At 50.9% G+C, this 20,258-nt stretch overlaps 1 protein-coding gene across 6 annotated transcripts in view; it reads left to right on the forward strand.

The window, feature by feature from the left end:
• Positions 1–20,258, forward strand: part of NINL (ninein like) — a 217,475-nt gene that overhangs the window by 158,768 nt on the left and 38,449 nt on the right. For all 6 annotated transcript variants that reach the window (XM_066386922.1, XM_066386923.1, XM_066386921.1 and 3 more), the window contains 7 exons: positions 38–178; positions 3,964–4,138; positions 5,287–5,397; positions 5,984–6,064; positions 11,308–11,437; positions 14,707–14,816; positions 15,805–16,106. In XM_066386922.1, coding sequence (XP_066243019.1) covers positions 38–178; positions 3,964–4,138; positions 5,287–5,397; positions 5,984–6,064; positions 11,308–11,437; positions 14,707–14,816; positions 15,805–16,106 — 1,050 coding nt within the window. The remainder of the gene's footprint in view (positions 1–37; positions 179–3,963; positions 4,139–5,286; positions 5,398–5,983; positions 6,065–11,307; positions 11,438–14,706; positions 14,817–15,804; positions 16,107–20,258) is intronic.

Below are 20,258 nucleotides of genomic sequence, written 5' to 3' on the forward strand. Positions count from 1 at the left end.
CGTGTGTTCCATTAACCCTGTCTTTTTCTTGCGGCAGGGGACAAGTGGAGCAGATGGTGAGGGAGCGGGACAAGGCCAAGCAGGATCTAGAGAAAGCTGAGAAGAGGAACCTGGAGTTTGTGAAAGAGATGGATGACTGCCACTCTGCCCTGGAGCAGCTTACAGAGAAGAAGATCAAGTAGGTCCTGCTGGTGGTGCCCGGGCCCAGAGCTGCAGCTTCTTGGCACCAGGGCAGCAATGCCCCAGCCTCGGCTGAGGGCAGGTAGTAGACATAGGGCTGCCACCAGCCAAGGCTGTGGTCATGAACGTGGCAGAACTGAGACGCTCCCATTTCACCGGAGCCAGTAGAAATCTAGAAGACACACCTCTGGGGAAGCCCTGTTTTGAAAGAAGAGGAACAGATGCATTTAAAAAGTGGTCTTGCTCTTTACACTGTGGTGCGTGGCATAGTGGCATCTAGCTGTGCATGCGTATGAGCTGCAGGAAAAGTGCCTCCCACTCAAGCCCGCTGTTCTGTGTGTGTCTGTGAGCAGTGAGATAGAGGGACGTTTTGGGGGAGGACTGAGAGAATGGCTCTGGAGCCTGTTGGCTCAGCAGAAAGCGGACTGGCAGGGGGAGAGCTCAGGACAGGACCTGAGTGCAGGGATTGCACTGGACAGGGGGATGGGCAGACCCTGGTGAGTACTCTACATGCCCTGAGAGGCTGGTGGCCGGGCAGACTAGAAGGATTTCTGGCCACTTTTTAAGAACACATCACCTTTCTGGTTTATTCACTAAAACAGGTGAGGAAATGCAGCTCCTGAGTATTTCCCAGGCTGGGCCAGGGAAAGGGTCTCACCCCGTGTGGGGAACAGTCTGTGTTAGGCTCCCCTGACAGAGTGCAGTGGTGGGTCAGCATCTAAAAGTTTTGTCACTCAAAAGTGTCCCCTCATGGATAGTGAAGGTAACAAGCTGTGGAAAAACGGGTATCTCACACTCGGCCCTTGGCCATGTTTCAGGTTGGGTGCAGAGGGGCTGCAGGCCTCCCACTTCCTCTCTGACCTGTGGGGCTAGTCCAGCCTGAGCTGGGCCCTGAGGAGCTGCAAGTCGAATGTTAGAGTTCTAGGTCTGTTGTACCCTGGGTGGCCAGAGCCCCTCTCCTATAAAGTGGGAGTGATGGGACACCCACCAGTGCATTAGAGCACTCTGCAGGGAACTGGGCATCTCTGTGGTGCTTTTCCCTCAGTGACCTGAGGAATGAGAGAAGTGACAGCTCAGGTGGAATCGGTGGTGTCAGCTAGCAGCTGTCGGACAGAGCTTGTGGTAAGCCTTGGGACATGGCCTTTCCCTCTGTGTGTGGTTGTGACACTTGAAGGGTAACACATTTCTTATAGCCGCACTCTTGGAAAGGTGTCATAAGGCCCCCACTTTGACCTGCCCCCTCTGCCTTACATGTGTCTTTCAAGCACGATGCTGAGAAAGGCTTGCGTCAGCAATGCATCATGACTCCCAAGCCCTTACCCTACTGTCTCGTGTTTCACAGGACAGAGACACAGGGAGGAATTGGAGGAACCTATGGGTACACCTGACTCTCCTGGGGCTCTGAGGGTCTGCAGGGCAGCTACAGCAGGGTGGACGGGGTTAGCACCCACATGGTGCCAATTTATTGAATGGGGTTTAAACTAAAGAGCCCATTTCTGCGTTAGATGTTTGTGCCTTTGCTGTGCAGCCAGAGGTCTGGAGGTTGAGCAGATGGGTCTTAGCCCTATAAGAAGGAGCTTCCAGCCCTGGCCAGATAGCTTGAGCATCATCCCAAAGCACAGGTTGCTGGTTCCATCCCTGCTTGGGGCACATACAAGAACAGATCAGTGTACCTCTCTCTCTCTCTCTCTCTAGCTCTCTTCCTTTCAGTCTCTCTAAAATCAATAAAATAAACACTAAAAAAGAAGGCGCTCTAGCCTGTGTCACAGAGAACCTGTTGTATGCCAGGTGTTCCCAAGTTACTGTGCAGTTAACTTGCCCACAGTCATACAACCAGTGTTGTCTGAAGTTCAACCCTAGGACTCCTCTCTGTTTTATGCTATTTCTGAGAGAGTATAAGGCCCACACCTGCTTTATCTTGAGAGTGGAAGAAATGGACCCTTAAGCAAGAGGAGCCCTGAGGGGTAGAGGACTCATCACTATCCAGGATGTGGTTGTCCAGAGTTGCTTGAGCATTGTCCTAGGTCAGCTCATAGCGGCCCCAATTGGCTCCATCTCCACAATCCGTATACTCAGGGTTCATGGATGTCCCTCCTAGAACTGCCCCCTTTCCCCATGAATCCTGGGGAGTGGCCTCCAGTCTAAGTCCACGTGCTTCCCAGTTCCAGAGGCTGTGTCTGCTTTTCCTTCCTGGGGCTGGCTAGAGAAGGCGATGCAGTGGGTGGAGGTACTGGTCCGCTCACCAGTTGGAATCCTCACCTACCTCTCTCCATGGTGTTGAGAAGGAGTGTGTGACAGTCTGTGTAGGTATGAGTGTGCAAGTGTAGGTGTGAGTATACACACATACATTCTCACCTCCACCTCGCTCTTGCACTCTTTTTCTTTTTTAATTTTTTTTAATTTTTATTTATTCATTTTAGAGAGGAGAGGGAGAGAGAGAGAGAGAGAGAGAGAAGGGGGGGGGGCTGGAAGCATCAACTCCCATATGTGCCTTGACCAGGCAAGCCCAGGGTTTCGAACCGGCGACCTCAGCATTTCCAGGTCGACGCTTTATCCACTGCGCCACCACAGGTCAGGCCGCTCTTGCACTCTTAACCAGGATAATGGTAATTTTCAGGAAAGCTGGAAATTAAGTATCCTTTCACCAGACCTTTAAAACTTTCCAATCAAAGCTGAGAAACTAAATGAGCATGGTCTCACTGTGAGGTGGTGTCTACAAGGCCGGCAAGTCCCAGTGTAGGGAGATGGGCCATGGGCACCTTGACTTCCACCTAGACACTGGCCGTGGCCTCGCTGAGCCTCCTCATTGTGGAGCTTATGCAGCGTTCATCACAAGGGAGCATCTGGTTGAGAAATAATTGGGTTTCGTTTCTGCTCTTTTTAACAATTAGCCTTTGTTCTGCTGGTTCCCTGGCAACCTCCAGCCATAAGCTTCCCCATTTACATTTCTTGCTGAGCAAGTTCCTGTGGGTGAAACTAAAAAATTCAAACTGTTGACTCTTGTAGCTATAGACGTTTAACTTTGCTCATCTGAGATATTCTCCTTAGTTCCCCGACTTCACAAAATAGGATGTTAGGTCACCATGGGTTTCCACAGAGTGAAACTATTGTTAAAAATCTGGAGCTGAAAGAAGCTTCCACGAGGCCAGTTTGCTAGCACAGGTTCCCTCTTTCTTCATGCCTCTCCAGTCTCCTAATGGCCCTTATAACAAGATGCTGTCGTCAGCCCTGTCACATTTGGAAACCTTGGGATCCCACCTGAGAATGTGCAGCACTGATTCTAGCTGTGCCAGTTGGTTCCACTGAAGTGTTAGGTTGCTGCCTCTTTGGGACCCAGGGGAGGCGAGGGGTCCACGGGGACGCCTTTAAACTCTGCAGTGGCCTGGCTTCCACACAGCCTTGCCCTGTTGCAGCAGTGCTAGCGCCCAGCCCCCATGCTAGCGCCCCAGCCCCCATGCTAGCGCCCCAGCCCCCAGTGCCGTTCAAGAAGAAAACCCCTTTTTAACAATTGCGTTCCAGCCCTGAGGAGGGACATCTGTCAGGCCCCTGGGGTAGGATTTAAAGGAGGGCCCTGACCTTAAAGAGCATGCAGTTTAGCCGAGGAACAGAGACCCCATCGGTCAAGCAAAAACTATTGAGTCCAAGATGGTGCAGTGTGCGGGGGGATTCCAGGGAAGGAAGAGGTCTTATTGGCCAGAAAGTTGTCCCTGTAGAGGCAGGGCCAGGTGGGCCTGGGCAGCACCCTTAGAATCCCAATGTCTTGTGCTGATGTGTGCCTCACAGACACCTGGAGCAGGAGTACAGAGAAAGGCTGGCTCTTCTGCGGTCCGAGGTGGAGGTGGAGCGGGAGCTGTTCTGGGAGCAGGCCTGCCGGCAGAGGGCCGTGCTGGAGAAGGACCTGGAGTGCCTGCGGGCGGAGGAGGCCGGGCTCCGAGGGAGGCTGACCCTGGCCCTGAAGGTACGTGGGGAAGGGTGAGGAATGAAGGTGGGGTGCCTCCCCAGGGCACCCAACCCTAAAAGGAAGACAAAAACAATGTTGCCTGAAGGTGCCTCCCCCCACACCTCACATTTTTCAAGTGGAGGATTCAGCACCTCCCAGGGGTATTAAGAGTTTGCCTTTGTGGTAGGGAAGTCCCTAGGATTTCCGACTGAGGAGCATTGACAGTGGCGGTGGAGATAGCCTGCTTCTCGGTCAGAGCAGAAAGGGTCCTGGCCTCTCCGGGGTTGGCGTTGCCCCTGCACGCTCTCCAGGCGTGAGCACAGCCAGGCAGGTGGGTCCTGCAGGCCTCTTGCTCGGTTTCCTGAGTCTGTGGACCAAGGTTAGAGAGGTCAGCAGCTAGCTCTGCTGCACCCCTGGAGACCAGAGCACCTGTGGGTTGGCAAACCTAGAGCCTTCCTGCTTCACCTGGTGCCACGTGGGACGACATGGTGTCTGGGTTTTGGTGAGCATCCCTCAGCCCACGCCAGTCTTGCATTTGGGTTCAGTGAGGTGTCCCTGGCTCCTGTTCTGCTTTCTCCTCTTCCTCTCCTAACAACCTATACATTCTTTCCACATCTGCCTGCCTCCCTCAGTCTGTCTCACAGGGGGAAGCCTGGCACCCAGAAGCCTCCGACAGCAGCGCGCACAGAGCCTTCCTGCTCTGCCTGCCGGGACTCTCCACAGCACTGTGTCCTCCCTCTCTTCTTACTGGTGTCCCGTGTCTGACAGTGCCGCCTGACTCCCCTGTGGATGCCTGGGCTGTAGTGGGGCAGTTTCAAATTCCTCATTTAGAGAAAAGCTCAGAAATGCTTTCCACTAGCCTTTTTTTTTTTCCTTAAATGATCCTTGTGAACTTCTGAGCAGTTGGAATGGGAGAAAAAGACAGTGGGGCAAGCAGTGAACATCGGTGACGGCTCCATGGAGTCTGTGCCTGGGCGGCTCTGCACTGGGCCTGAGACAGCCCCCTCTGCATGGTGTGAAGCCAGTGAGCACCAGACACCACGCAGTTCCTCCTTGATGATGAGTGCCGCTGGTAATGTGCCTGTCATTCAGGGAGCAGACAGTCCTGCCGACAGCTCGTTCCTCTGCTCTCAAAGCCTGGCGAACCACTGGCTTGTGTCTTGTAGGAAAACAGTCGATTACAGAAGGAGATTATTGAAGTTGTGGAAAAACTTTCGGAATCAGAGAAGCTGGTCCAGAAACTGCAGAATGATCTGGAGTTTGTGTTGAAAGACCAGGCAAGTCCTTCTGCTGATCCTTAGTGTTTGGAGAGGAGCCTGTGGTTCTGGGTACAGGGATCAGGGTCTTGAACAAGAATACCAAGGTGATGAATTTAGTTTCTTTCTGTTAAACTTCTAAAATGGAGAGAAAATTAGCAAGGTGACTTTCCCGGTTTCCGTCCCCTTCAGGCCAAAGCAGGAGTATTGATATACCCCAGTGACAACTTGAATGTTAGGCCTTTAATGACAAGACCAGGGCTGGCTGGCACCATCTACTCTAGTGACAAGGGGCATGGAGGAGAGTTTAGAGTTTGGTGCCCACCATGAGGTCCTCCAGTCTGCCTGGCCCTGCCCATCACCTGGGGAGGAGGTGGGAGAGGAGTTGCTGCACTGGGTCCAGGCAGAGGGTGTCTCAGGAGTCCAAGGCAGGGACATCCTGCTGCCCTGAGACCTTTTAAACAAGTGGAGGGGAGGAGGAAGAAGGGATTAGAGGCTTCTATCTGGAGATGCTGAGCCTGTGTAGGGAGCATAAGGGGCTGACAGCATGTACTCTGCCTGGCCTGAGATCTTGTCTGTAATTCTCCTTTGTCGGTATGACCTTCAGCTGGAGCCACAGAGCACAGAACTGTTGGCCCAGGAGGAGCGGTTCGAGGAGGTCCTGAAGGAGTACGAGCTCAAGTGCAGGGTATGTGGCCACCCAGCCCCTTCACCATCCTGAGCGCTAATATTTTCTTTGTCTTGAACCAGGCCTTCACTTTTGTCTCTGGTGCATGGGGCCCTCACACACTTCTGTCATGCATCCCCCAGCCTATCCAACAGCAGGGGTGGTTCTTTCTAAGAGCTTGGCTCTCCAGCCTTACCAGGCGGTCGCACAGTGAGTAGAGCATCTGAATGGGATGCAGAGGACCCATATTTGAGACTCCAATGTCACCAGCTTTGAGCAGGCTCATTCAACTTGAGCACAGGTTCACCAGCTTGAGCGGAGGGTCACTGGCTTGATTGAGCATGGGATCATAGATATGACCCTATGGTCTCTGACTTGAGCCCAAAGGTCATTGGCTTGAAGCCCAGGGTTGCTGGCTTGAGCAAGGGTCACTTTCTCTGCTATAGCCCTCTGGGCAAGGCACATTATGAGAAAGCAATCAGTGAAAAAGCAATCAACAAACAACTAAGATGCCGCAACGAAGAATTAATGCTTCTCATCTCTCTCCCTTCCTGTCTGTCTGTCCCCATCTGTTCCTCTCTCTGACTCTCTCTGTCTCTTGTCAAAAAAAACAACAACACATCTCTCTCTCTCTCTCTCTCTCAGACTTGGCTCTCCAGAGGCATGCTGTGCCATAAGGCTGTGGTACCATCTCCAGGCCACTTCTGCAAAGAATGGGGTGCTAGAGTCCATGAGACAGGCTGGCCCTGCTAGTCATCCGGGTTTGTCTGGCTCAGATCTGGACAGTAGTATACAAGCTTCACCCTCTTCTTCCTGCCGAGGAGTGGCTTGGCATTCTTGGCAGTCTGCACCCCGGCGTCCACATGAAGGGTGGCCTAGCATGGGGTGGCTGGAGCACACTTCTCTGAGCAGAGCAAACAGAGCCTCTGTTTTGGGCCTGCATTTGGCCAACAAGGTTCTTTGAACCTTATGTTCTGCTAGAAGGTGGAACAGGCCTTGCCTGCTCAGTACCTGTGCTTATTAACCCACCTGGGCTGGCCACAGTCATTAGACTGGCACCAATTCTGAAGGCCCCTGTGTTTCCAGGCACCGTGTAAGACTTCATTGTGTTTTCTGTTAGTGACTGTTTAGATTTCCTGGGCCAAACCTCCCAGTGTCAGTCCCTTTAATTGGAGACACCATAGTGCAGAGCAGGGCAGAGATGGTGAACAATGTCAGTGGTGCTGACCCCATTACACTCTTAAAAAATGATCAAGGACCCCAACAGATAAAACACTATTGTTAGATGTTAAGCATTTATCAATTTACTTCTTATGGGTTCTCTCCAAATTAAAGTAAGAACTGACTTGTTTCTGCCGCACGTTGCTTTGGCAATACCAGGGGATAACGGTGAGCCCAACGCTGTTCTGAGTGTGATGTGAGCCTCTGATTCCTGCCCCATGTTTTCTCCACTCCAAACCCTGAATCCTGTGTGTGGTCAGCTGTTCCCCTTCTCCTGAGCCAGACTGCTGTGTGTGGGTCAGGGCTGGGGGGTGTTGTGCAGGTGGGATGTAGTTCCATGCTATGCTTTCTTCCTTTGAGCTTGTTGCAAAGACTTAGAACCTATACCTAACCATTGAGTCATGTTACTTGAGTACAGCAATTTTCAACCCTTTTCATCTCATAGCACACATAAACTAATTACTAAAATTCTGCAGCACACCAAAAATATATTTTTTGCCAACCTGACAAAAAAATTGGTATAATTTTGATTCATTCACACTGGACTGCTGTTGTGTTGGCTGTTGTCATTATTTTATTTGGCTCTAAGGGAAAAGAGGTCAGTGCCCCTGATTAAAGAGTCAGGTATTGCATATTTAAAAAATTCGTGTGACACGCTAGTTGAAAATTGCTACTTTAGTGTGTTATATTTTTCAAACAAGGATAAACCCCATCATTCTTTAACATGACTCTGTTACTTAAATAACTGCTATTCACTTCACTTTTGGTTTTTGAAACATCAGCAGAAATATTTTACATTTTAGTGCTAATCTTTTTATCTAGAAAATTTCCCTTTAATTTTTTTTGGGTATTTTTGACTATTTCATACTAACACTTAGAGCATTAAAAAAACTTTTTATTTGAAAATAATTTCTAATACATAAAGTTACAAAACTAAAAGTAGTTCAGGGATCCCTGGGTCCCCTTTGCCCAGATTCACCTTTCGTTTCCATTTCACGCTGTTGACTCTGTCACTGCGTGCTTGCTCACTGTGTGTGTGTGTGTCTGCAGAGTGATTTTACGAATGTCTGCAGGTAAGTTACATGCATCATGGCCCTCTGCCCCTAAACAGATCAGTGTGCATTTCCCAAAAACAGACTTACCCATACAACCTCGCAGTGGTGTGCAGGTACACCATTGTTAAAAGTTCAGGAATTCTGCTAGCTTCTTGTTAAACCTTGGACAGCTAGACATCGGCTATGGTGGGAGATACTTACACCATAGAAATGTGCAAAAGCTACAAATCTGGGCTTTGCTTACTGGAGAGCCTGCTTTCCAACACCCTGCTGAATGAGAATATTCCACGTCACTGTGGCACATTTCCTAACTTCATGATTCCCATCAGCACAGTGTGTTTCAGTTCCGTTAGTTTAGGTTAGCAAGTCCTTTGGAGCATTTCCCCTCCAGTACCCGGTCCAGTTTGGGTCAGCCATGGCCTTTAGTTGTCATGTCTGTTTAACATCCTTTAATCTAAATGTTCTGTTAGTTCATTCAGGCTGCTACAACGAAAATACCATAGAATGGGGGGGAGGGGCTTACAAATAACAGAAATTTAGCTCCCATAGTTCTGGGGGCTGAGAAGTCCCAAGTTCAGTTTGCCAACAGATTCAGTGTCTGGTGAGAGCTGTCTTCCTGGCTGCAGATGGCTGGCCGTCTTCTCAATGTCCGCACATAGCAGAAGGGGCGAAGGACATCTCTGGTGTCTTTTATAAGAGCACTGATGTCCTTCATGAGGCTTCTGTCCTCCTGACCCAATCACCTCCCGAAGGTTCCACCTCCATTTACCATCACATCGGACATTAGGATTTAACAAACGAGTTTGGTGATGACACATGGTCTATTACACATTCTCACAGCCTTTCTTTGTCTTTACATGGATATTTTTGAACACTACAGTCCCCCCTCCCCCATTTTAATAGAAGCTTTCCCATTTTGTGTTTTTCTGATGTTTCCTTTAGGTTAAATTGAGGTTATTCATTCTCATCTGGATAGCATGGGTGATACTAATTTTGGCTCCCTGGTCAAGTCATTACCTGGTTTTCCCACTGTATTGGTAGTTAACTGGTAAGAAGTCAGGGGACACTTTAAGACCATGAAGACATCCTGTTATTGATCTAAATTTTCTTTGGATTTAGTATCCACTAGCTGTACCCAGCCACACATTGCTGTGGCCCAGTCTGGTTAAATGGAAAAGAAAGAAAAGAGAAAGCGCCCGTTTGTAATATGTTTAATTTCACAATGCTTGTGGGTATACAATATTTTTTGTTGTTCCATCGTCTGTGCAGATATAGAGATTATCTGGTTTGCGGACTCTAGAACACACAACATATATTGATAATTGTCCATGTGAGAGTGTGTGTTGCTTTTATGTCCAACAGATGGCGCTGTTTTTTTAAAAAAGCATGTTTTTACCTGTCACAGGTGTCAGGTGTGACATTTATATAATAGTAGGTATATAAAAACGCGCATATTTGTATGCAATGTTATTTCAAAATTTCAAAGCAATCGGTAAAGAACTTTCAGAGATTTAAGATTTTGAACAAATGAACATTTACATTTTTATTTATATACATTGATAATTCTTGCCCACTCCAGTCTTTATCATGATGGTTGCAAAATGATGATCTCCAACTCTAGCACCCACTCTCCACATCTGTCAGTAGGCCCTTGGTATTCTACTGTAAGCCAGAGAAGCCTGATTTATCTATATATCACCTACCTACCTATCTATTATTGGCATGGACTCATGAATTCCCACTTTTCCCCCAGTAGTTTGCAGTTTATTACCATGTCTAATTATTTTGGTGTTCAAATTACGTAAGATTTGGCCAGTGTGAGTGTCTTCCAGCTGGCAGTCATTTCCTCGAGACATGTCATCATCACCTTTTGTTTTATTGATTAGTTTCATACTTTCTGGTATCATAAGATAGATGCTCAAGACTCATCTTGCACTTGACCTGCATTTGCCCTGGAATCATCCTTTCTCCAAGGAGTCCTGGTTCCTTATATGAGAGAATGGTCTTAGGTACCAAGACCTGGGTACTTGGTGTGCTGAGATAGGGGTGTCTCTGCCTCTTGGCTCAGGGCATTTTTTTATAGTCAATCTTCATAGGTAAAGATAACCTTGAACCTTTCCCATGTGCATCACTCAGTCTTTCCAAAGTCACTGCTTGGTGTTTTCCTTTATTTTGTAACCAGGATATTTGTTAGCAAAGAAAGCATGCCTTTCCTTATTGCCAAATTCCTTTTCTATTTAATTATCATCTTAGCTTTTTGTCTTCAACTCAGCCTCAGTTCTCTTGACAAGGCTGCCTTTGGTAAAAGGGAGGGTAAAATGTTAACCAGATCGGCCTTAGAGAGTATTTGCAGTTTAACGTTTTCACTGTTGCCATGGGTGCGTTAGCATACAGTAATGGGGCAGCATGTCCTTGGTCAGAAACCACACATGCAGATTTTTTTTCCACACTGTTACATATGAAATGTTTGTGTTCCCCCAAATTCATATGGTGAAGCCTATCCCCCCAGTGTGATGATCTTAGGAGGTGGAGTCTGGGAAGACATGAGGGTAAGCCCAATGAAGGGGATTAGTGTTTTATAAAAGGGACTCCAGGAACTCTCCATCCCTTTCATCGCGTGAGGACATGGGGAAAGACGGCTGCCTATGTTCCAGATACTCTAGATACTGAGACTGCTAGCTTTGATCATGGACTAGCCTCCAAAATCCTGAGAGTTAAATTTCTGTTGTTTATAAGTCGCTGGTCTATGGTATTTTTGTTACAGCATCCCAAATGGACTGAAATGCACACCAATCCCTGAGGGATGCCCCCACCACTGCCTGTCTGTGGCTAGGTCTTCAGTCCCCCTTATGTGTGGCTTACTTAGGCCCAGCCGGTTGCCCCGGGCACTGGCTTAGCTGCTCCCTGAATGGCCCAGTCTCCACACCAGTGGCCCCTTGGACTGGGTGGCCACAGCAGCTGGAGGAGGTGTCTGGCTCTGCCCCACAGGATCTGCAGGACCACAATGACGAGCTGCAGGCTGCAGTGGAGGGTCTGCGGGCACAGTTGCCCCAGAGATGGCACGGCCAACCCCGTGCACAGCGAAATGGACAGCTGCTCCCTAGACATGGACAAGCAGGTAGGAGCCTGGTCCCTGGAGGTTGGGGCTGGTGGCAATGGGCATTGACCTACCCCCGCTTCACAGGCTGCCTTCAGGTTCAGGGAGGACACTGGTAGGTGGGCTTGCTTCACAGCATATCTGGGCTTTACCCAGCCTCCAGGTGATCACGAGCTCCTCAAACTGCCACATGTGGCAGAAGGGCCTGTAACCCAAGGCCAGAGTTTGACACAACACCTAGAGCCCAGAGAGAAGTAGAGGAGGATGAAGGTTTTACCAGTTGGGTAAAAATGGTAAAAGTTAGGGCGACCTCCTGTGACCATAAGGTAGGTGCATCCAAGTGACTCTCCAGTGTGTGAAAGGTGCCAGGGGATCTGGGTGAGTGTTTACCATGTGCCAGACACATAGAGATGGTCGGAAGCTGGGGGCATTGGTGGTGTGGGGGGGCCTGTCCCGGGTCTGTGACAGCTCTTACAAAGGGAAGGCACTAAATCGTGTAAATGGGCCAGGGACTTCCCAGTATTCACAGAGGCACCATGTGTGCTGAGGTGGACCAGACTTGGTGTTTACTACCTGACTTATGTGGAGGGCATCACCCTTGAGTTCTGAAGTGGGTTGTGGCACCAGGAAGTGCCCCACCCTCTTGAGGCAGAGCTGCATGCTTGCAAGTATATATAATGAGAAGAACCAGGGCTTCCTGCTTCCTAACTCGGCCCATAGATTTGGGATGAGCACCAGGCTCCGAGAGGCTCTGAGAGGCTCCAAGGCCCTGTGTTTAAGGGTTCTTCTAGAGACCAGAGTGGGACCAGTTTCAGATTCCAGAGCTATTCTTGAGTTTTGGTGGTCCTTTTGGAGGACAGGGTGGTTTTGGCTGGTTGTATCCTTCCTGGCAATGGTACAGGGCAGGCACCATGCGGGGTCACGCGATGTGCATGGCTTCATGACTGCTGCAGCCAGTGGGGCCTTGAGGACTGTAGGGACTGCCGCAGCAGCCTGGCTGCTTTCATCGATCGCACATCGATCACGCAGCCCCTCAGAACATCTTGCTCATCAATGTCCTCCAGAGCACTCGTGTTTCCCATATTGCTTGGGAAGAGCTTACTTAATAAAACAGAAATAGTGCGTGCCCACGGGAGCCAAGGTGAGACCCTCCATCGGAACCGGTGGGTTCTCTGTGCTTGTGGTCCCAGTGTCCTTGGCCCCTGAGGAAACACCCACACCTGCAGCTTTTTCAGTGGAATCTGATGGCTCCCGAGACCCCCAGGCGTGATTGCCCTCCGCTGGGAGGTGTGGGGATGTGGCCAGGGCATCAGATGTTACCAGATCCCGTGTGAATTGTGATGTGCGGCCAGGCGGGCAGCCCAGCCGCAGGGAAGGGAGCTCTTGCGGCCTCCTTTGTCCCTGGAGGCGCTCGAGGGCACAGCAGAGCTGCGATCCTGCACCAGGTTGTCCTTGCTCCGAAGCAGCCCCACACTTCATGTGTCACTGGCAAACTGAAAGCATTCTCTCAGCTGCGGGCTTTTTTCTTCCCGTTCACCCCTACAGCTGACTGTGGAGGGGCCTCTGTCTGTTGTGGTAGGGGACAGCTCTGACAGCAGAGTTACGATGGAGCTGGCCGTGTGGATTATGGTGCCTGAGCCATTGGTGTGTCCAGCTGGAGCCATTCGTGATGGATGCCCATTTATCTGTGCCCACTGACCAGACCCAGATGCAGCTTGTGGCTATCAGGGCATTAGGGTGCCTTCTTCCCTGAAGTGCTTATGCTGAGTTCACCTAGCCCCAGTGTCTCTGAGTCTGTCGCTTTCTTTCATGGAACATAATTTGGGAAATGGAAGATGGTAAGATTAGGGAATGTGTCTTTTCCTCTCATTTTTCTGGCCACTGGGCCAACACAAAACCCTTTGGTATACCACCTCACCCCAACATGCATAATGTTGGGAATGCCTGGCACCCCAGGAGACCTGGTAGAACTTATGGGCCCATGGGTGTGTCATCAAAATGAGCTGCCCAGATGTCTGATGTTGTTGGTGAGAAGAATCTCCCCTCTGATCTCTCAGAATCTTAGTTCCACAAGGGCTTCACTTTTTGCCTGACTTGTCGCAACTCCCCTTGATTTGAATGAGGCACATGCCTCATCTCTAAGCACTGACTGCCACAGATGTTTATGCTGCACATCACATTATTTTTCTGCCTTTAGAGGTTTTCTGTGTACCTGGGTCAGGGAACACAATTTAGGGTGCAGTAACTGTATCATTTGTGGCATTTTTTAGGGAATTAAAGAGCCTGACAAATCTTGCAGGAGTCTCCTAGTTATATCTTGGAGTAATCTGTGTCAAAAACTCAAAATGTTGGCCCTGGCCAGTTGGCTCAGCGGTAGAGTGTCGGCCTGGCGTGCGGGGGACCCGGGTTCGATTCCCGGCCAGGGCACATTAGGAGAAGCGCCCATTTGCTTCTCCACCCCCTCCCCCTCCTTCCTCTCTGTCTCTCTCTTCCCCTCCCACAGCCAAGGCTCCATTGGAGCAAAGATGGCCCGGGCGCTGGGGATGGCTCCTTGGCCTCTGCCCCAGGCGCTAGAGTGGCTGTGGTCGCGGCAGAGTGACGCCCCGGAGGGGCAGAGCATCACCCCCTGGTGGGCAGAGCGTCGCCCCTGGTGGGCAGAGCGTCACCCCCTGGTGGGCGTGCCGGGTGGATCCCAGTCGGTCGCATGCAGGAGTCTGTCTGTCTCTCCCCGTTTCCAGCTTCAGAAAAATACAAAACAAACAAAAAAAACCCCCTCAAAATGTTGAGTCAGAATGGGGCGTAACAGACAGTGGAAAGCTTCAAGGGCCCCCCTCACTGCCAGCACTGAGTTCCTCCTGCAGAAGGTGCCTGTGGAAGGCTGGGCATTGTCCTGGGCGGTGTGGAAGGCTGGGCGTTGTCCTGGGCGGTGTGGAAGGCTGGGCGTTGTCCTGGACGGTGTGGAAGGCTGGGCGTTGTCCTGGGCGGTGTGGAAGGCTGGGCGTTGTCCTGGGCGGTGTGGAAGGCTGGGCGTTGTCCTGGGCGGGTGGGAATTGTCCTGGACGGTGTGGAAGGCTGGGAGTTGTCCTGGATGGTGTGGAAGGCTGGGCGTTGTCCTGGGCGGGTGGGAATTGTCCTGGACGGTGTGGAAGGCTGGGAGTTGTCCTGGGTGGTGGGGAAGGCTGGGCGTCATCCTGGGCAGTAGAGGGAATCTGGGATGAGTATGCAGTGCCATCCAGATGTCACATGCCGACTCCCTTGGCAGGATATAAACAGAATGTCCTTGTTTGCAGGCATCATCTCTTTCCTGGGTGATTCTGCTCCACTGAGTATAGAAACGGAGATAATGATGGAGCAGGTGAAGGAACATTACCAAGACCTCAAGATCCAGCTGGAGACGAAGGTCCGGGGGCATGGGGGAGGCCACAGGGACATTTGGGCGCTTCCTGCTGCATGCCCGAGAGCTTCACTCGCTGTGCTGACGGTTCTGCATGCACGTGTCTGTCCGTGGAGCCCCTGCTCCATTGTCAGCCCACTCAGGAAGAACGTCTATAGGGAACAGGAAATAAACTTGACATTTAACCTCAAGCCCTTTTTGGAGGGAGGTGGACCATAAGGAATAACTAATAGTGGGAGGGAATGGGCTTATGCATGTCACAAGGATACTGTTGAGGCCAGACATCTCTGCTTGCTCTGACACTGGGGAGTCACAGCTCCTGGTCTTGTTCTAAGCTAAAATGACCTTGGGACTTACCCTTGGTGTTATACTTCATGGATTCATGCCAGGACCACCCTGGCCAAGTCTGTCTTCCCATTCGATTGTGTCTCTTGCTCTGTTATTGGATTGTGGTGGGTTTTATTAGAGGATTATGTCCATGACGCGTTATCAGGTCAGGTGTCTCAGACTGAGTAGCAGCAATGCAGGGCCACCTCTGTCTTGCGGTTATGTTTGTGGGTTCCCTGGCTGTGTTAGTTCATAGCTGCTGTATCAGCTGTATTTGTGGCTGGATAATAGTCCTTTCCACTGGAGCCTCCAGGGAGTTTAGAGCCGCCCCACTGACCTCAAGAAGGCTCCCTGTTCTCTCACTGTTGTCACAGCCTCAGCCATCATCCTCATGCTTCCAGGCTAGGTTCCTGGCTCAGCTGGCCTCCAGCCTCCCTTCTCTACCTGCTGGATCTGCCTCATGGGGATGATGGGAGGTTATGGGGAAAAATAAAGCCTGTGGCCACCTGGGCCCTTGGGGAGCCTTAGACATTGTTGGCATGGCTGTTTCCTGCGCCTCCTCAGATCTGGGCCACCCGCTCTTTGAGTGTGCCACCAGGCAGCCTCATACTTCTGTGGTCTCTTGTCAGTCAGTCCTGGTTGACATTGCTCATATTTCTCTGCTCAGGTAAATTACTATGAAAGAGAAATTGAAGTGATGAAAAAGGACTTTGCAAAGAAGAGAAAGGAAATGGAGCAGGCTTTCAGGCTTGAGGTCAGTGTGCTGGAGGATCAGAAAGCCAACCTCGAAATGCTCCACGTGAAATCTCAGGAGGTCATCCAAGGCCTGCAAGACCAGCTGCAGAGTGCAACCCGTGGCCATGAGCTGGAGAGGGGGCGGCTGGAGCAGACCCAGCAGCCAGCCCGGGAGCCGGCCCCGGGGGACGAGGAGCTGCCCCAGACGCATCAGCACGAGCTGCAGCGGTTCAGGTCCAGCGCTGTGTCCTTTCGGGGTTTCACGTCTAGGGTTTCTTGTCAGGGACCAAAATTTAAAATTGGTTTATGCAAACTGCTCAGAATAGTAATAGCTATTAACTAGGTGGTTTTTCTCGGGGGCAGGTGGCTGAGCACTGAAAGAGCAGGTCATTGTATAAGAATTTTTACCTTAAATTTGAAATAGGTATTAACCAGAGCTTGGGCTATGAAATGATGTACTTGGTAGAGTTTTAATTCAGTGTTGTTCACCTTCAGTTTCAGACTTGATTGGTGTAGTAAAGTGCAATATATTCTCCATCATTTAATATCATATCTCATTGTAATTTTCTAGAACATTGCTGTAGCTCATGGGGAGATGGATAAAGGATCTGAAAGCCCTAAAACAATGGAAAGAGCCATTAATTTGGGTTAGTGAGGTTCTTGAAAAGGCTAAAATGTATGAGCAAAGGAGAAAAAAGGTTTCTTGGGAAAACCAGAATGTAGTCTCACAGTGTCATCAACTTAGATTGAGTAACTAGTTACTGTGGGCTCAGTGGTGGTCAGCCAGCCGCTCCCTGTCCTGTGTGGAGTCTTGGATCCTCCCTAGCTCAGGAGAACATGGCCACACCACATACCTGTTGACCTAAAGCTGAGCAGACAGCTCACAGCTAAGGTGCCCTCCACACACCTGCTCTCTTCATGAACGGGCTCCCTGTCGGCACGGTTGGGTTCCTTATTGTTGCCAAATGGACATGGCTCCAGTCACCTCGCTGATAGCAGGAGGTCACGTGCTCCAACCTGGGAGAGGTGGGCCCGTCTTTCTTTGTCTTGAGGTCTGGGAGCAGCCTGAGAAGTCCGTGCCTGTGCTCTTTCCCCCGTCCGCTGCAGATGACACCCTCTGAGGCTTGCAGGAACTGACTGATGCTCTGGGTGGAGATGATAAGTCATTTTTAAATCACATGCTTCCCGTGAACTCTGTTATTTTCTCTGAAACTCAGAGCTGTGTGATAAGTGACCAAAGATCTCTGCAAACCCCCACGAGGCAGCAAAGGAGCTGGGCAGGTGGCCTTCTCCCTGGCATTGCCAGCCCTAGAGGCCTTGACCTTCTTTGGGAGGAGCTGTTCCTGCTGTTCACGGTCCCCCTGCAGCCTGGAGGCAGAGCCCTGTCTGGCTCGGGCGACACTGGGTGGGGCAGGGAACACGCCTGTCGCAGGCTGAGTGCTGTCATGCAGCCCTCACCACAGCCGTGACTCCGTTCTTCCAGGGCTGCCAAGGCCTCTGCCCCAGCAACTGAGAGAGGTTTTCAGGGCAGTTTTGACTATGGATAGGTTTTACCCATCTGATTAAAACTCAAGGCCAATGCTGTCCTTTGAACTTTCTGCAGTGAAGGACATCCCTGTGTCTGCTGTGTCCGTTAAGACAGCCACCAGCCACATGTAGCTGGTGAGCATGAACATGTGGTCTGGGTGACTGAGGGCCTGGATTTTAAGTTTGTTCATTTTTAATAACTTACATTTAATGACATCTTTGTTGACTTCTGTATATGGAACCCAAGCCTGTGAGGGACAGTCCTCCAGCAGCCTCTCTGATGCGGGTTCTAGGATGTGTGTGCAAGTCCAGGAGCATGAAAGTGAGGGAGGATAAAGCCAGCCAAGCCCCAGCAAGTCAGCTCAGGTGGTTAGCACATTGTCCTGAGACTCCAGGGGTATGGGTTTGATCCCTGGTTGGGACACATGCAGGAGTCAACCGATGAAGGCAAAAACAAGGGGAATAGCAAGTCAGTGTTTCTCTCTCCCCCTCTCTCTCCCCCTGTTTCTCTTCCTCCCCTCTTGCTAAAATCAATAAATAGAAAAATTCTTAAAAAGCCAGCCAAGCAGAGAGGAGGTCTGAGGCTTAGAATAAGAAAACACTGTGTGGCTGGATAGCTCGGTTGGTTAGGCATCATCCCAGAGCACAGAGATTGCCAGTTCGAACCCCAGTCAGGGCACAAACGTGAACAGATCAATGTTCCTGTCTCTCACTCTGCCCCTTCCTCTCGCTAAAATTAATAAATAAATGTAAAATAAAATAAAATAAAAGACTGTGTAGCCTTGGCTGGCTGGCCCAGTGTACAGAGCATTGTCCCAGAACTCTAGGGTGATGGGTTTGACATGCAGGAAGCAACCGGTGAGTGCACAACTACTATAACTGGAACAGTTAAGTGGAACTACAGTCTCTCTCTCTCTCTTTCTCTCTCTCTCTCTCAATCAATGGAAAATAGAAAGAAAAAGAAAAGTTTGTGTGACTTTTCTAACCAGAGTGGAAGGTCTGGGACTTCGAGCTGCAGCTTGCAGTGCCTGTGACTCATTCTGTGTCTGTAAGAAAGAGGTTAAAGTTGAGCTGAACCAGCAGGCCACTCACTGTAGGGATTTATCACTACAGCATCAGCAGAAGGAGGAAGAGGTGCTGCAAGTGAGAGAGACAGAGCAGCTCGACCTGGAGAAGGAGCCAAGGGAAGAGAGGGAGAGACTCACACACTGTAAACAGCGGCAGCTGAAGCTCAGGAGTTGACAAGCAAAGAGCAAGTGCAGCTCTGCAAGTCCTTTGCCCTTAAGGAGAAGCAAGAGGGTGCTGGTGGGCCCGCGATCCTCAGTGCAGGCAGGAGGCCCCGGGCAGAGCCCAGTCCCAGTCCCTTCCATGGCATCCAGAATGCCCTTAAAGAACTTCAGCCTCGGAGAGCACAGTTGGGGTGTGCTTGACCTCAAGAAGGTGGTTTCTGCTTCCACAGAGAAGTGGTCACAGGTACAGCCAAGGTGGGTGGACAGGGGAGTGGTCCTGGAGGACCAAGTGCCTTGTGCTGATGGCCCAGTCAGCCTGAGCCAGCCTGAAGTCTGGGCACTGCCCTTGGAACAGAGGGAGATGCCTCATCCCCTGAGCCCCAGAGGGTGGGCTGGCTATGGGGAGACTGGGAGGCAGCAGGCAGTTCTCAAGGAGCAATCTAGGAGCCCAGGCAGTGCGTCAGCCCCTGCAGGGAGCCTGGGGCAGCCCTCAGAGGAGCAGGCCTGGGGCAGTGAGAGCACCCTGGCGTTGCGGCTGCAGTCCAGGGGGGAAAGGCCAGGAGGGGCACCTCGAGCCCCAACCCAGGCTCGCTGGCCCCTGGGTGGCCAGGTAGGTTCCGTTCAAAGCCTTGAAGGAGGCAGAAGCTGAAATTTCCCTGGAGAGAGAGAAAAATGACATGAAAACCAAACTTCTGCAGCTGGAAGTGATCATTTGGGCTCTTGAGAAAGGAGCAGACTCAAGAGAGAACAATAGGTTTGTTCTCTCTCCATTATCAGAATGCCAGGTTATACCCTCTGACCTCTCTTACTTTGTGCATGTGCCTTTCTGGCTGACCTGCTCGCAGCTGATCTAACAGGTGGTTATAGAACCCTGATGCTTGTCCAGTGGTCATGAGCCTGACCATGGCCTCAGGCATCCCGAAGGTCACCAGACACCCAGTGAGTGGATAGAGGGGCAGAGATGAGCGTTGGCATCTCATCTGACTCTGATGTATCTTGCCCTTGTCCTTCGGAAGTTTCTGCTGGTGTCACAAGGACAAAGATTGGGCTTGGAGCCTCGTTTCAGTCCTTGGACATCTGAGCCCTCTTCCTGCTGACTTTGAGCAGGATCCACTATAGCATCCCACCCATGTGCGTGCCAGGTATCGTCCTTGAGCTGGAAGTCCCTGTGCTATTGGAGCAGCAATAGAGGAGGCCATCGTCCACCTAAAGGGCCCTTCTGCTGCTGTGTTTTGGGGTGCTTGGCACCACCTGGCAGTATTGGGGCTGGGCCTGGTGCCCCAACGGCTCTAGGAGCTGCAGCTGATGCCTTCAGTGGCGGCCTCAAGGTGGGGAGATGACCTGGAGATGTTGGTCTGTTGGCAGAGTACAGAGAGAGCCCAGGTATGTGGCTAGGCCCTCCTCCCCATATTCCCCTGGGGGACTCAGACTGGCACATGCTTTCTCAGAAGCCTGGAATTCTAGAAGGGCTTTCACAAATATTGCAGGGCACGGCTTCAGGTGTTCTAGTTCCTCTGGAGACAGAAGGCTGCCATGGAGATGTCATCGGCGCTTGCACGCCACAGTGACTGTGACGTGGTCATTGTAGGCAGTGTCATTTGGTCCCATTAACTCCACACAGTACATCTGT

Source organism: Saccopteryx leptura, chromosome 5, assembly GCF_036850995.1.
Source record: "Saccopteryx leptura isolate mSacLep1 chromosome 5, mSacLep1_pri_phased_curated, whole genome shotgun sequence".
NCBI lineage: Eukaryota > Metazoa > Chordata > Mammalia > Chiroptera > Emballonuridae > Saccopteryx > Saccopteryx leptura.